Below are 16,377 nucleotides of genomic sequence, written 5' to 3' on the forward strand. Positions count from 1 at the left end.
ATATGTTAAAAATGCATCCGGTTAATGCAATTTGCTTTAGTAAACCTTATTTCCTGACACCTGGTTGCACAGAAACATGTTACATTCTCTCAAGGCTGAAAAACAGCAACATTTTTATGACCTATTTTTCATCTTATAGAAAAAGAAAGTAACTCTGCAGAATGTGTCAGATGGTATAAAGCATGCATTCCAAACTGACACGAGTAAGACTTGCCAATACCTCCTGCACCTCTGCTCTTCCCAGCACAAATTCCAGCTACAGATGAGAGCCAGACAGAGCAACCAAGACATTCAGGACATTGGTAAGGACTGTGGGTTTCTATTTTAAGAACGACAGCGGTGTATATTTATATGAAAAAAAAAAAAAAAGGGTGCGAGTACTGTAGTAATTCCATTGAGCCCCATCCACGTACTGCTACGTTTGGAGGGTCTGTATTCTAAGGAAAGTATAGTAGGCCAGCTGTTCTCAAGCTGTGATCTGAAGATAGCTGGCTGGTCACGTGGTGCTGGCTCTCCTTGCTTCCAGCCACTACATTTGTGTAAAAGAAAGCTAAAAATACTTTCCTAATACTGCTTTTTCATTTGAGCAATTTCGGTAGTTGCTACAACCGGATGTGTGAATGCAGATAGGAGAGGAGGTCCGTGTGACTGCAAACAGGAGGGGAAGCAGTTCATAACACCACATCTGTTAAGCAGTGGGGTGTCTAATTTACATGCTAATTAAAACTTCTAGACAACCATCAAAAAAAGAACTGTCTCAGTGTGAGTTGGTTTCTTCAGAAAGTAGTTGTCAATTAATCTTAATGTGAGTGGCTAAGATACAAGAAAAAGATTCCTTTGTAGATTAGTAACTTAAATTGGATTGAACAATGCTCTCCTCCTTGAAATAGATAAGCAGTGTTTATTTGGCTTCTACCTGGAATGCAGCCTGGTTGGTCCACTGGCTTTTTATAGAGCCCCCAAAGTGGTATGTTGTTCAGTCTCTTTTGTTCATTCTTACTTTGTTTTACATTTCAGTCAGTCTGCAGAGACATCTCCCCTATACAACCAATTGCTGTACTACAGATTTACACTGGTCTAACTGAGATCAGAGTCTGGCCCCACTGCTGTAGAAATGCTGATAGCTGATGAAAGAGAGAATTGATCATGGCAACTGTGCAGCTTTTCTGTTCTATCAGACGCTGCAGACCATTTAGCATAAAGAAATGGAACAAAATGACTCAAGTCCTTTGAGCCATATTCTAACTCAATGTCAGCTTATTCTAAAAAGAACAGAAGACATTGCATGCAAGGCTTTCTTGCCCAGCCAGACTCAGTGACTTTTATACACACAGCTTGTGTTTTGCTATGGGAATCTGGAGACTAATAGATTTGTTTTGCTTGTGTGCACAGCAGCCTTCTGCGAATTCAGAGGCCTGGGAGTTCATCCATCAATTCTGAGGAAGAAGTAAATTAAGTATCTAAGAGAATTCCATTTGTTCAAAAATGAAACCGATGTAAGGGGGAAATCATGCTTTCCTCCACAGTTTCACAATGGAACTATTAATATGTTTTGATAGACTCCTTTAAAGTGATTGCCCAGGTTGTATTCCCTACAGAATTAATAGAAAAATGTATACAGTAATATCCAAAAAGTTGTGCAGAGATGTTAAACAACATACAGTTTAAAATGAAACAACCACAATGTAAATAAACAAAATAGTGCAGTATTATTATTATTATTATTTATTAATAATAATAATCCTTATATAGCAGTGGTGCTCAGAGTCTTCCATCAGGATCTCTGCTCCAATGTGCTGGGCTTGGTACAAACCTAAGCTAAGAGTCCTTGTCCCAAAGACCTTACAATCTAAATAGGGAACAAGATCTAACAGGTAGATGTAGAACTCAGCAGAATGGGGGAGAAAGAAGACATGGGTGCCTGTAATAAGAACACAAGGTGTCTATAATAGAAAGTGTACATCCTTAGATGGAGGGGAGGGTTAGTAGTATAAATTAACAAGAGATGACACTAACTCTAATAGATTATACTAACTCATTAGATAGTGTTCCATGGGCAAGGGCAGCTGGCAGGTTATAAATAAGGATTTGAATGAAGCTATGACCCATTTCTTGGAAGTACAATGTATGGTGTCTAAAAGGAGAGCAGTTGACTCTTACCTTGGTTTTAGCAAAGCATTTGATAAAGAATCTCATGGGAACGTAGTAAGATAAAGGGTGCTGGCATCAGTACTTGACCTAGGTAAATTAATTGCAACCAGCTAATTTGTATGAAGAGTAAGAATAAAAAAGGACACACACGCCCTCCCCCCGTATGATGGGTGCAAGTGGGTTTCCTCAAAACTTAATGCTATTACCAGCAATCGCTGTTTGCTATTAAAACAGATGATTTATTCATAGATTTGAGAAGAGTCACACAAATGAGAGGAGCGTAGCATACTGTGACAGTTGTGCACTTGCTGCAGGAGGATTTCAGCAAGCTAGGGAGGTGAGCAGGAGACTAGAGTGCATGGGATTTTAATGTAAATGTAAGATCATGATTTTGGAGAACACTAATCCCCTTGAACAGCATTCTTGATGAGAAAGTCGGGGGAGACGATAGCTCAAAGGAAAGAGTTCAGTGTGTGATGGCTGCCAAAAATAAAAAGGCAGCTAACAAGGTCTTTCGATGCATAAGAAGGGAGATTATTTATAAATCAAGCCATAATGGTTTCTTTTATGTAACCTTCGTAAGAGTACACTTGGAATATTGAGTACAGTACTGGCCACAAGTTTAAACACTGGAGATTCAGATTCTTGAAAGAGTGCATAGAAGGACTGTGCAGATTAGTTAAGGATTAAGTCGGTTTTAGGAGGAAAGACTTCAAGCAGTTGAGTACATTTGGCCTAGGGGAAAAGAGAGACAGAAGACTTGATTAGAGCGTGTGTAAGCATTTAAGAGTCTTAGCAGGATTTTTGGAAAGTCCTACACGGGGCTGGCAGAATGAGAGGACATGATGTGAAGTTTGTAGCTATTTGAAGAGTTCTTCTCCAAGGAGATTCACCAAAACGCGGAATAAACACTAGGGGAGATCTTGGAGCAGCAGATACCAGACCATTTTAAGAAAAACTTATGTGCACACTGGTTCTCCTTTAAAAACTTGCCAATTGTGCCTTGGTTAAATAAATTTTTCCTTGTATGTCTGCATACTTTGTATAGAGAATGCTAAATTATTATCACAGTTATTTCAAGTTCTAAGAATCAGAGGAAACTGTTGCATCTCGGATTCCACTGTTGTGTGGTAACTGTTGCCAAATAGACTTTAAATGGTGACCACAGTACTTTAATAGTAATATTTAATGGGTGTACTGTACCAGCTGAGAAACAGGGTTTTCCCATCAAATCATACCGAGTTGGAATCGTATGAGCGAAGTTTCTCTCTGTTCTTAAGCATCTTATTTCCCATCTGTGAGCATGAACTGTACTAGCATATGTAAATTAAGGATGGGTGTATCTCAGTCTTTCTTCTGAATTGAATCCAGAACTTCCGGGTCTATAATGGGCTCTGATCAACTGACTTTATTTAACTCTTCTCTTTCTGCCTAGCTTCCAGATCTCAGTATTGCCCCCCTTAACTGAGAGAATCCTGTTACAGGAGTCAATGTTATCTACAGAGCACTGCTGAGCTCCAAGCAACACTTGTGTTCTATTCTATGTCAAAGCACTTTGGGGCTTCTCCAGTTGGGGACATCCCAAAGAGTGAGAAACCTGATTGCAATGGCACACGTCCAGAAGAGAGGCTGCCAAACCTGCTGGACCTGCAACAGGGACTTCAGTGGTAGTGGACCCAGTTATAGGAAGATTGTGGGAGCCAGGGATCAGCTGAATGATTGCTGGGAGGGAGGGGCAAAGTGCCAGAGTCAGTTGCTGGAAAAGAGTCAAGGATTTGCAAGGACAAAGCTCAGGGATGGTGAGAAGCCTGATGGGGAAGGAGATTGGGAGACTTATTAGGAGGTTTTGAAGAGGAGAGATCCCAGAAATGTTGAGTAGAGTTTTGAACAGGCATCTAAACTCATGGATACTTACCTAGGCCTTTGGGTGGATTTTAACCAACACTGTATTAAAACTCTTGTGCACTGATGGCAGTGCAGATCTCAGTCTTGTAGTGAAATTCAGGAGAAATATTGAGTGGTTTGGTGCTGTGGAATTAACTCAAGTGTAGACTAAGCTGAGGTCAGCATACTGTAACTAAATCCAAGCCATTCTCTCTGAGCTAGATATTCCAGGCCATTTTAGTCGTACAATCCACTTATACTTAAAAGCGAGGGTTAAAAATGTTCTGTGTCCACTAGTTTTAAATATATCACATCAGCAGATGTTAAATTAAAAGAAAAAGTGTACGTCAGGATTATAATTTGTGTAAATCAGTCCTGTTTCCTTGCAGAGAGAGCATCATTTAGGAGTCTGAACCTTCACGCAGAGTCCGTTAAAGGATTTAACATGGGACGTGCAATCAGTACAGGCAGTCTGGCCAGCAGTACTTTGAACAAGCTCCGACCTTTGTCAGTTCAAGCTGAAATTCTGAAGAGACTCTCCTGCTCTGAGCTGTCACTTTTTCAACCACTTCCTGGCTGCTCCAAAGAGAAGAATGAGAAAGCTTCATGGGAGGAAAGACCCAGAGCCATGAGCAAATCATTTCATGATCTGAGTCAGAGCCAGATCTCTATTTACCCCCATCGGAAAAATGTTATCACCGCTGTGGATTCCTCCCCACAGAAAATGGAGGAGCTGATAGGAAGAATCTTTCAACAGATGCCAAAATCTGAAGCTGGGTCAATGGCTGGAGCAATGAAACCGAACAAGTAAGAATCACTCTTGCTTCCCAAAGCTTTGTCTTTTTATGCAATGCAGCTACATTTTTACATCAGTTTTCATTTCTACCACATTTATTATTTATATTATTATTTTATTACATTGACTTCTCCCCTCTCCCTCCCTCCTTCCCTCCCTCCCACCTTCCATTTCTTTCCCCATCCTGTTTAGTTCAAAATCTCTTGCAGGTTTAAATAGAAGCCTTGAAAGGAGGAAAAATGAATCAGACTCATCATCCATTGAAGATACTGGTCAAGCTTATGTTGTAGGTCAGCACGGAAAAAGTATTATTATTTTATTTGCTAACTAAACTCTAGAGTATTCTCTGATGTGAGGCTTTAATGTACAGGGTATCAGTTTGCTTTAGTGTCCTGCTAAGGAACTGTTTGCTACTGGCTTGTGTTGCCTTTACATATGGATTTTTTTTGGTTGTGTTTTGATTTTTCTTTTTAAAATCAAAATATTTTAACAAATCAGAAAAATCCCCTTTTTGTAAAAGTAACAAACCTGTGTGCAAATAGTGCTTAAAGTTCCAAATAACTTTTCCCAGTTCTGTTATTTGGGAACATCAGTTACTCTGTGGATTTTTGTCTTTCATCACCGGCCTACCTTTCCACCCCCACCCCCACATTTGCAGTGTCTTTGGAGAAAAGGTTGGTTTCTTAGAGATGGGCTGAGTTGGGCATGAACTGGCTATTGTCCCGTATCTCAGAGCAGTACCTACAGAGTTCCCTCCATCTCCGTTAGCCCTGGTAGCAGGAATCCTGAATGACTAGGATTCTTGCTACAGCAATGTGCATGCTATATCTTATGGTTATTCTGAGGAATTATGAAGCTCTAAAAAGATACACATGATCAGTGTTTGTGTGTGCACACACGCAGATGATGCTACAATTATAAGCCTGTTTATTCAGCTCCAGAAACATGGGCCTCTAATAACTGAGCTAAAAGAACGGAACCGAATTGCTGTAGCAGGTGGTTGAAGGACCCTTATCCTTCTGTGGACCTGTAACTAACGAACATAATCTTACTCCACCATTCTGCAAAGGGTTTGGGGCACAAATACAGATGCTTTTGCCAGTCCCATTGTCTTGAGTGGGATTCTGCACAGTAATAACTGTTCCCTCTGCATGACCTTGGCAAGACGGGGATCAAAAGCAATATGTTAACAGGGGATAGAGAACTTAGAATTAAATGTTTCCGATTTTTAAGTGGAAGTGGTCGTGGAGTTCTCTGTTTGTCACTCTCCTGCTGCTCTCTGTAGTACAGCAATATCATCTTGAAATTAAAACCTCCATAGAAAATGTATTCCTTGACACAAATCTGTTGGTAGATAGTTATTCAGCTGAGGCTCATCATTTAACTCCAGCAGTTTCTTAGAAATTGTTTTCCGATGGAGGGTGGAGAAAAGAAATGAGAACATAAGTCAGAAAAATTGTTTGGTTTGTATTAGCATAGCATTGCTAATCAAGAATTGCAGGGAGCAAGGCTATGCATAACTTTCTAAACCTCAGAGGCACTTAAAAAAAAAAAGAAACCATTGCGTTATGCCTGGATTATGTATTGCTGGGGATATTTTAAGAGTACAAAGAGATGACAATTTAAATAGGGCAGTTTCAATTTATGAATATGAATGAGGACTTGTACATTTAGATAAGTTTTATCTGGAGATGCAAAATTCAACGAAAAATTCAACCTGGACAGTTTTGTTGTTGTTGTAATTCTTATTGACCCACAAAGAAAGGAATTTTCTTGTGTCTAGTGTACATTAATTAGTTGTGCGTATACATTGTATGATGTTAGTAGTTTTAGCCTTTGACTTTATTTTTATTGATAAGATTTTTTTAATGTTAAATTTTTATATGAAGTTGAGAATAGCCTCAGAGACCCTCAGTTCTTTACTGATTCCTCCTTTTATCCAACCCACTGCCACTCTGAACTTTGGAACAGGACCGAGATGCACCTATAATTTGATTTTGCTAAATCAAAATCTCTGGCTTTACCCATGTTCAGTATGAATAAGTAACGCAATATCATGGATCAACTTTTGCATACGCTGTATATAGACATTTCCAAGAAGTACTTTAGTTTTATTAAGAAGATTGAAATATTGTTAGTTAAATCTCTAATAGTTGCATTTACATTCCAGGTATTAGCATGAATAGTTCTGGAAATCCTCCATCAGCGCCACTGAAAGAAAATGGTAGGGTTCTAATAAAATCTCTTCATGATATTTAAACACGTGCTTTATGCTTTTACTGCCCTCTTGACTACCGTTGTCACTTGCTCCCTTTTGTCATCTTATCGGACACTGTCTTCAGATAATGGGATGGGTGCCCTTTACTTTTTTAAATTTAACTTCTAACAGCTGATGTTGACTCACTTTCTTGAGAGATTTTCCAAAAGGGTCACAGCTAAATATAGTCAGTCAGCAGCCTGTGTTGTTTGAGATTTGTAGGGATGCTGTCACTTTAAAAATCATGCTCTTTAGGAGTCATTTTTTCCCTTTGGTACGCTGCTAGTAACACCTTAAAAACTGAAAGTGAAGTTTCTTTTCAAATTGTGGTGTGTTTGGGTGTGTTTGGTTTTTTTTGTTGGTTTCTTTTGACCTTCTCCAGTGGTGACTTGTTTTCATATGTTTCCCAAGGCAGTTGGTTGTCATGTCCTGATACTTCCTAGTTAACATGCACCAGCACGGTGACCTTGCCAGGGGCAGCACGTTGTACGGGTCCGTGGTGCCCAGGCTCCAGCAATATTCAGAGCCCGGGGGCCCAGCTCCAACAATGTTTGGGGCCTGGTCTCTCCCCCGGCCCTGCCTGCCCCCGCCCCCCCCCCCCACACACACACACCCCTCCCCCAAGCGTCTCCCAGCCCCCACTTGCTGCTCCCACTCGCTGCCCCAGGCCCCAGAGCGTCCCTGCAGCTCCAGGCTGCCTCTGCTCCGCCGGCTCCCAGCAGGCATCAGCTGCCGCTGCAGGGTCCTAGTGCCACCCATCCACTAGTGGCAGGGCAGGCTGCCCTTACCCTGCCCTTCCACCTTGTGCCCTTACGTTTTCCGGCAGGACCCTCCACCAATGCAGGGCCCCCCGCCCACAGTCACCGCTCCTGCCCCTGCTGGGCAAGGGGCAGCCCCGCCCCTCATCCCCCCAGTGAGGGGCAGCCGTAGCGGAGGAGGCGCACATGTGATGGCAGCCCCCCTCCAGCCCCCCCCCAGAGCGTAGGCGAGGGGACCTGAGAGGGGCCCTGGGAGCACATGCAGTGACCGTGATGGGGGTGAGTGTGCTGCCAGCGGGGGGAGGGCTGGGGGGAGTCCTCCTCTCTGGCCCCAACCCCCCCGGGACAGCCTGCCTGCACCCCAACCTCCTCATCCCCAGCCCCACCCCAGCCCCTGCACCCCCAGCCAGAGCCCTCACCCCTCTGCATGCCAACCCACTGCCCTAGTCCTGAGCCCCTTCCACACCCCAAACCCCTCATCCCTGACCTCAGCCCCTCATCCCCTGGCACCCTAACTCTCTGCCCCAGGTCTGGGCCCCCTCCTGCATCATGAACCCCCCAGCCCCACCCACCAGCCCTCACCCAAACTCTCTGCCCTAGCCCTGAGACCCCTCCCAAACCCCTGATCCTCAGCCACACCCTACAGTCCTCACCCCTCCATACCCCCAAACTCCCTCCCGGAGCCTGCATCCCCTCCCTCTGCCCCGGCCTCCAAACTCCCTTCCAGAGCCTGCACCCCTCACCCCCTCCTCCAGCGCCACCCCCAGCCCAGAGCCTGCACCCCTTACCCCCTCATGCACACCTGCCCCAGCCTGGAGCCTGCACCCCTCACTCCCTCCTGCACCTCCACTCCCTGCCCCAGCCTGGAGCCTGCACCCAGCATCCAAACTCCATCCCAGAGCCTGCACCCCAGACCCCCTCCCCCACCCAAACTTCCTCCCAGAGCCCAACCTCTCACCCCTTTTGCACTCAAACTCCCTCCCAGAGCCTGCACCCCAATCCCCTGCTCTAGCCCAGGGCCTGCACCCCAGACCTTCTCCCCCCACCCAAACTCCCTCCCAGAGCCATAGGTAGGTGCAGGGCGGAGTTTGGGTGGGCAGAGTTTGGATGGGCACCACCAAAATTTCGACAAACCTGCCACCCCTGGACCTCGCAGAGCTGATACTGTGCTCTAAAAGCCCCTATGCAATCTGTAGGGCCAGATTGTGGTGATAGCATCTGTCCCAATCCCAGCCTCCGAACTAGTGATGCCAATATGAGTAAATGCATTTCAGTTGTATAATGTAACTTAGTTGTTCCTTGGTTTTGTTTGATTTGCACCATACTACTGTGTGTTTTGACCTTACCCTATCCCATCCGGCCAATCCCTTACCATCCACCTTCCAAACAACACCCCCAGACACTAGTGTGATTTCTTCTCCAGCCAATCCCTGACCAGTCTCCCCCCTCCCAAAAATACAGCCATGACGCAACACAACATATTGCACATCACCACACACACAGCACTTGCCAAATATTTAGCCGCCAGCACTAAACATAACACCAACATGATGTGTGGTACGCGCCAACTACCCCTCAGCAGTCACTTACACTGAGGGCACTGGCTGTTCCTTCTACATCCCTCCTGTCTTTGGGAAGCGTCACTTCTGGCACGTGCTTGCTCTTCTCTCCTTCCACTCTCATCTGGGGGCGGTTCCTCTTTCCTCACTCCTATCGTGGTAGGGGGCTTGTCCTGTTTCAAGGAGGAGGTAGAGTTGTCTCCCTGGAAGATGTCCCAGTGTAAGAGCTCCCCCCACTCCTGATCTGTGTCTCATGGTGAATCATGGAGTGGTATAGGACCAGGGGAAATGGCTCATGTTACTCTCTGTCAAGGAGGCTTATAGTGGCCTGCAGCTGCTCTTTGTCACGTTGAGGGAGACTGTGCTATAGCAGCTCTTCTTCTGTCCTGCGGCCTGCTGTGTAAGCAGGCAAGGGAGCACTTCTCTAGGTGACCCTGTGCACAAGTACAGGAACTCATTTAAAAAAAAAATCTGGAAAACAGCATTTTGTATTGGAACAGGGTTTTTCCCCCCAAAAGCACTATATTTCAGAATCTAAATGTTGGGGCCTATTTCAAGTTGACAGGGTCCCTTTAAGAATGACATGGATAAAATTTGAGGGCATTCAAAGCTTGTAAGATTAAAACAACTTAACTTATCAAACTACAGCAAATGCAAAGAAAGAAATTTGCAGATGTGCTGGAGTTAAGAAACTTAGAGCCTCTTCCGGCACACCAGTCCCACATAGTCCCGCATTGAATTCAATAGCTCTGATTCTGTAAAGTGCTTAACCTAGGCTTAACTTTATGCATGTGCTTAAGTCTTTCCCTATTCAGTGAAACACTTAAGCACATGCTTTAGTGCTTTGCTGAATGGGACCAATATGTTGCAAAATCAGAGAGCTTGCAAGATTGTGGCCCCAAACAGTATATCCTAAAGACTGCTTTTTACACGGAGGAAGGAAGAAGAGTCCTTTTGTTTGGTTTAAAAAAGAGAGAATTGAATGGTATTTTAATTCATCTGTAAAGTGGGCAGAGGAGTAGGTAATAGAATCATAGAAATGTAGGGCTGAAAGGGACCTCGAGAAGTCATCAAGTCCAGCCCCTTGCGCTGAGGCAGGTCCATGTTTAGACCTGTCAGACTCGATAGTGCCCTTTGGAGTTACAAGTCCTGTAAACAGAGTGATATAAAAATGAACATAAAAGGCACATCACTTTGCAGATGTCCAGTCAATATGTTTTATTATCACATGATGACTTTTCAATAGACACTCAATGCTCTGCCTTGTTTATAGTGTCCTTGCCAGAAAGGGAGATCACCTTGGTGAATCTGAAAAAAGATGAAAAACATGGCTTAGGTAAGTTGCTAAAGCCTTGTGATCCGGTAACTGTATGGAGGACACAAGTGAAATAGACTATTTCTACTTTTTATATATATATATATAATATGCACATGCACACACACTGAGGAAACGTGGTTGGGGGAAGGCAGCATAGGTCAGTGGAAAGATCTCAGACTCAGAATTTGGGGACACAGAGTCTATTCCTGGCTCTGATGAATGATCCTTGCCAAGTCTGTCTGAGTTTTCTTGTCTGTCAAATGCAGATAATGATCTGTACATCCCTTTGAAAAGCTCCGTATCAGTAAAATTTCATCATTAGTTTTGTAAGCCAGTAACCTGCTGAAAGAAATCTCAATGCCATTCCAAATTATTCTCGTTTAAATTGCTCTAAAAGGGGGCTGTCAGGTTTGTGTCTGTGTCCAGGTAACATGGACAGCTGTGAGATTTAAAAAAAAACATGACAAAGCCATTATGAACTACTTTTACTGCTTTCCTCTGCTATATAACACACAATTTCATCAGAGAGGGAACATTAATTCATGGTTTAAAGCAGAGGAACGAGACACAAAAGAAGTGGATTATAGTCCCTGCTCTGCTACTGATTGCCTTGTGATCCTGGGCAAATTGTCCCCATATGAAAAATGAGAGTAATTTTATATCTGGCCCACCTTTGTGATGTCCTCTGAGGTGGCCTTTTGACAGTTGCTCTGTAGATTCAGTGTATCACCACTGTGTAATTCCAAATGGGGAAAATACCAAGAAGAAACGTTATTTATATTTGAGCCTTAAACTCGTAGATTGCAACAAATCTCTTAAAGATAACCTTAAGACGTGGGAGAAGTGTGTGTGTGAGGCAGCTGGGGGGGACTTGAAAATAAAGAAGAAGAAAATCAAGTGTGGTCTTCCCAGGTTTACCTGGAGAGACACGTTGCAGGTCTTAGATGAGGGTTGTCAGCCTTAACTAGCAGGCCAGAGTGTTACATCTTTAATCAAGAGAGATTTACTCTAAGTCTTGTTCATTGAACTCAAATGTCTGAACATTAACAAAACAAGCAGGCCCAAACCTTCTAAATCGATAAAAAAATCTCAAACGTGCTCAATGAATTAATTTAGACTTCCTTCATATCTCTGATGTACAGTCCTCCAGGTTTTCCAGTCATCCCTAGAGACTTTCAGGAAAGCCAGTTAGGCAAGGTCTGAATTTCTTAGGTAAAAATCAAGCAGAAAAGAAAATATTATTGAAATAAACCTTTTAAGCCTTCTTCATGCAACATAGAAATGGAAAAAAAAAATGGAGAAGACAGCAGTCTTTTCCTTTTGCAGGTCACTTTTACATATGTGTGATCTTAAAAACTGCTAGAGTAATACATCTTTTGTATCAAATGGCAAAATATAAACTTGTAAAGAATGAATGAATGGTTGACATCATTGTGTGCATGTGTTTGTTTTTAAATAGGATTTCAGATCGTTGGTGGGGAGAAGACTGGAAAACTTGATCTGGGAATTTTTATTCATTCAGTAATTCCTGGAGGGCCAGCTGACTTGGATGGGTCCTTAAAACCAGGTAAATTATATGATTAGAGAAAGATGTGCTCCAGACGAAGGACTGGGGGCCAGAAACTCCTTCGTTCTAGTCCTGTCTCTAACTGACTCCATCTCTGGCTGTGGGAGGTTGCCCCTTAAATGTCTGTCTCTATTTCTCCATGGAGCGTACATGTTGATAATTACTTCAGAAGTATTAATGATTGATTATCATTACGCACTATGAAATGAAATGTTCTGTAGAAGTCCTAAGTAGTCTGAAAATTATTATAATTCATGTAAAGAAATTATGATGTTTGACTTCACTATTTGATGGCTACTTTATTTCAGTTTTAAACAGCACAAAACCACACTTCTATCTGAAAAAATTTAATTTATTGTTGTCACAAGTCACTCCTAAAATTGTGTTTACCTAATCTCAACTTTTTCACCGTATTTACTTTGTGCATTTGACAGCACTATGGATAATCAATTTCACTGTTTCACTACTCAGTTTCCCTTTTTATTTGTTTGTGTTTCACACAGCAATAAGGAATGTAGAAATGTTTATAAATTAGAGAACAATGTAGCTGTAATCCCACCAAAATTGTCAGGGAGACAAAGACAGGTGTTTAGGAGCTGAAGTTACTTTAAACTCATTTTAAAAACTTGTCTAGGCTTCAATTTGACAGTGTTCCTTTAATTTTATTGGCCAAATATTTTGATGTTCAGTTTCAACTACTGAGGATGAAAATGAGCATAGAGCTTTGCACACAGATATAACCTTGCTACCTCATTAAAGTCTGGAAACATAAATTCTGGATTGTTTGTATCTGAACAAATCTTTTTGTGCAGGAGACCGTCTAATATCAGTGAACAGCGTGAGCTTAGAGGGTGTCAGCCATCATGCAGCATTAGAAATTCTGGAGACTGCTCCTGAAGATGTGACACTTGTCATCTCTCAGCCCAAGGACAAACTTTCCAATGGTATTTTAAAACATCCTTAAATTTATATTACAAATTTTGTTTTTTCCTTTACCTTTCATTATAGGAGAGATTGATTTCCACCCACGCACCCTAAGACCTCTCATGATGGACTTTTAATGACCTTCTGAAGAACCAAATGCCTGATTTAGCTTTTCTAAGGGCTTGTCTATACTGCACCGCAGTGTGGACTACGAGGGGTGTGAATTGCAGAGCTCACCAGAATGTTGCGATCTAATTGCACCGTGTAGACGCTGCTGTCATGAACTAAAAGGTAACTAGCTCACGTTAACATAGTCCTGTTTAATAGAGGACTATGTGAACATGAACTGGGTACCTTTTAGTTCACAACAGCAGCATCCACACGCGGCAGTTAGAGTGCAACATTTTGGTACACTCTTCAGTTCACACCCCCTGTAGTCCACGCTGCGGAATAGTGTAGAAATAGTCTGAAGGTTTAAATTGTTACTATAAATCTCTGAGTTTGAGTCCATGCTCCAATACTGGATTATATAAGAAATGTATCACTGTAAATTTTGTGTGCAACTAGTGTATGTCCTTGCTTCGTTGATAAGATTGGAGATTGTCATTTGTGTTAACCTGAGTAATCATGATTTCTGTATTTGTAGCAGAGTAAATGTAACTTGTTAATTGTTGGATTTTGATCTTTCAGTGTCATCTATAAATCTTGCCAATGGAACAAAGGGTTATTTAAGGAGGCCTTCGTCAATGCAGGACAATGAGGCAGAATCATCTTCAGAGGAACACAGCAGATCCCAAGGTCACCAGAGGCCCATCTCGGGGAGTTCATCTGGATTGTCTGTGGGCAAACGGGACAGAAGCCTGAGCTCCCAAGATTCCAGGACTGAAAGTGCCAGCCTGTCTCAGAGCCAAACAAATGGCTTCTTTGGCAACCACACTGGTGACAGAGCCCAGCAGGGTTTGCAGCACTGCAGTGATTCTCAGTCTGCCCTTTCCAAAACTAATGAGAAAAAAAGGAACTCTGCGGACGGCATCCAGGCAAAAGCGAAAAGGCCTGGGGTAGTGGAAACCGTGGATTATTCTGACCGAGGGGATTCTGACATGGATGAAGCAACTTACTCTAGCAGTCAGGAGCAACAGGCAGCTAAAAAGGCACAGTCCACTTCTGTTGAACGCTTTCAAACAATTTCATATACGTGGCTGACTAGTCTGCTGTAGATTGTTAATGTAGTGCTTGAGGGGAAGGGAGCAGATGGAGGGAGGGACAATCTGCAGCTTCCACTGCTAACTGCTAACGCATTTGGTACTGAAGTTGAAGTACAGATTTTCTAATGCTAACTCCCTTTGGTGCTTCAAATGTATGGCAAATAAGGGAACTGAATAAACAGACCACGATTTAAAATGTATCTTTCTAACCCATTCGAGGTTTTTTCAAATTACCTGGAAAAAAAAGTACTCCCAAAATTTCAAAGAGGTTATTAGGGCTTTAGCTGCCTGAATACAATTTACTCTAGTGGGAGCCTTCTTGCTTAACCCCAGCATAACTCTTCTTTGAGCCTTAAAGGGGCCAAATTCTGCCCTTGGATGTGTATGTAGGAGTCTCACTGATTGCAATAGAAAATCTGCATGCTCATCCAAAGGCATCATTTGGCCAAGGTGATCGTAGCAAATGACCATATTCACAGGTATCAGTTTCTTTACAGACCAGGTAAATTGAGTTTTACCTGCATTAGGGAAAAGCAGTGATACTATCTGGGATGAACGGGTCAGCTCGTAGCAAAACAAGTCGTCCTGGGTAGGGTCTGAGGGAAAAAAAAGGAAAATGTATTTGTTCTCCATTCATCCAGTGAGCAGAGGAGATCTGATGCTCTGCCTGTCTAAAAGTAAACTGACTGAGGACATTCTACATTCACTCCTAAAGGTAATGGCCCTGATCTCAGTTGATAGAAATGTCCTTTGAGGTCAGTGGAGCTACACCCGTTTACCCCATCAGAGGATCTGCCTCACTGAGTTCCTGGTACAATGATTCCTTCATTTTAAAGACCAGCTCATACAAGTGTACTGGTCTATAAAAACAGTTAGCCAATATGGACCAAGTTCATCCCGGGATTAAGAACATTCAAGTACAATAAATGCATTTACAGTAGGAAAGAATCTGAACCCCATTTTATTAACCAGTGCTCTCAATTAACCCCTTTCTGCTCTGTCTCACCCGTAAACGCACAGTGGGAACTAATAATTAACTTCTGCTCTAACAGGGAATCATTATTTCTTTTTGTCTTTTTTTTCTGTTTTTGTTTTTTTGTTTTTTTGTAAAGGAGTCTTCCTCAGTGAATACAGCAAACAAAATGAATTCTAAAAAGCTTTCTGCAGCACCTCTTAAACCTGGAGATATCTTTGAGGTCGAACTAGCCAAAAAAGATAGCGGCTTGGGAATAAGTGTCACGGTACTGTTTGACAAGGTTTTTAGATGTTTTCTCTTCTTCTCCACTCCCAGCAACCTGTTCAATTGCTAATTTACAGGGAAGCAAGGTATTTTAAAAGGACACTGTCCAGTACCTGCTTACAGATACTTCCATCTCCCTGAAGCTGGAAAATATTAATTATTTCCATATCTCTTTTCTTGTCATCTCCCTATTTATTTATTTATTTATTTTTAATTACTTGCACTACCATACTGCCTAGCAGCCCTAGTCATGGATCAGGACCTCATTATGCTATGTGCTATACAAACACAGAATCAAAAGACTCCAAAAAGCTTACAATTCAAGTGTAAGACACAAGACACCAGACGTATACTGACAGATGCGGGAGTACAGTGGGAAAAAATGAGACAGTCTAGATCTGTATGATAGACAGTGGTCTTAGTGCACTAGCAGCCGAGCAGTTGTCAGGTAGGCATCACAGTAAAGGAGAGTTGTAAGGAAGATACACAGGCACAAAGGAGGCACAAAAGTGCTCATTTGAGCATTTAACGAGCGGGCGGTGGAGACTGGCATAATGGGTTGATTGGAGTCAGGAGTCAATCTTCCAATACTGAATGAGAGATGATGGACAGTGAAGGGCCTTGAAGGTGAAGTCAAGTAGCTTTTGTTAATAGGTTGACAGTAAGGGGCCAAATTCATCCCTAGCATAACACCATTGAAGCCAATGGAGTTAAATTG

The 16,377-nt window shown here is 42.6% G+C and overlaps 1 protein-coding gene across 1 annotated transcript in view; it reads left to right on the forward strand.

Moving 5' to 3' along the window:
* The window catches only part of PTPN13 (protein tyrosine phosphatase non-receptor type 13), a 146,429-nt gene that overhangs the window by 93,558 nt on the left and 36,494 nt on the right, over positions 1-16,377 (forward strand). Inside the window, exons 17-25 of the mRNA XM_077814754.1 lie at positions 140-302; positions 4,425-4,842; positions 5,024-5,121; positions 7,002-7,055; positions 10,652-10,741; positions 12,183-12,290; positions 13,103-13,234; positions 13,905-14,380; positions 15,535-15,660. Of these exons, the coding sequence (XP_077670880.1) occupies positions 140-302; positions 4,425-4,842; positions 5,024-5,121; positions 7,002-7,055; positions 10,652-10,741; positions 12,183-12,290; positions 13,103-13,234; positions 13,905-14,380; positions 15,535-15,660 (1,665 nt within the window). The remainder of the gene's footprint in view (positions 1-139; positions 303-4,424; positions 4,843-5,023; positions 5,122-7,001; positions 7,056-10,651; positions 10,742-12,182; positions 12,291-13,102; positions 13,235-13,904; positions 14,381-15,534; positions 15,661-16,377) is intronic.

Source organism: Eretmochelys imbricata, chromosome 4 (genome assembly GCF_965152235.1).
Source record: "Eretmochelys imbricata isolate rEreImb1 chromosome 4, rEreImb1.hap1, whole genome shotgun sequence".
Classification (NCBI taxonomy): domain Eukaryota; kingdom Metazoa; phylum Chordata; order Testudines; family Cheloniidae; genus Eretmochelys; species Eretmochelys imbricata.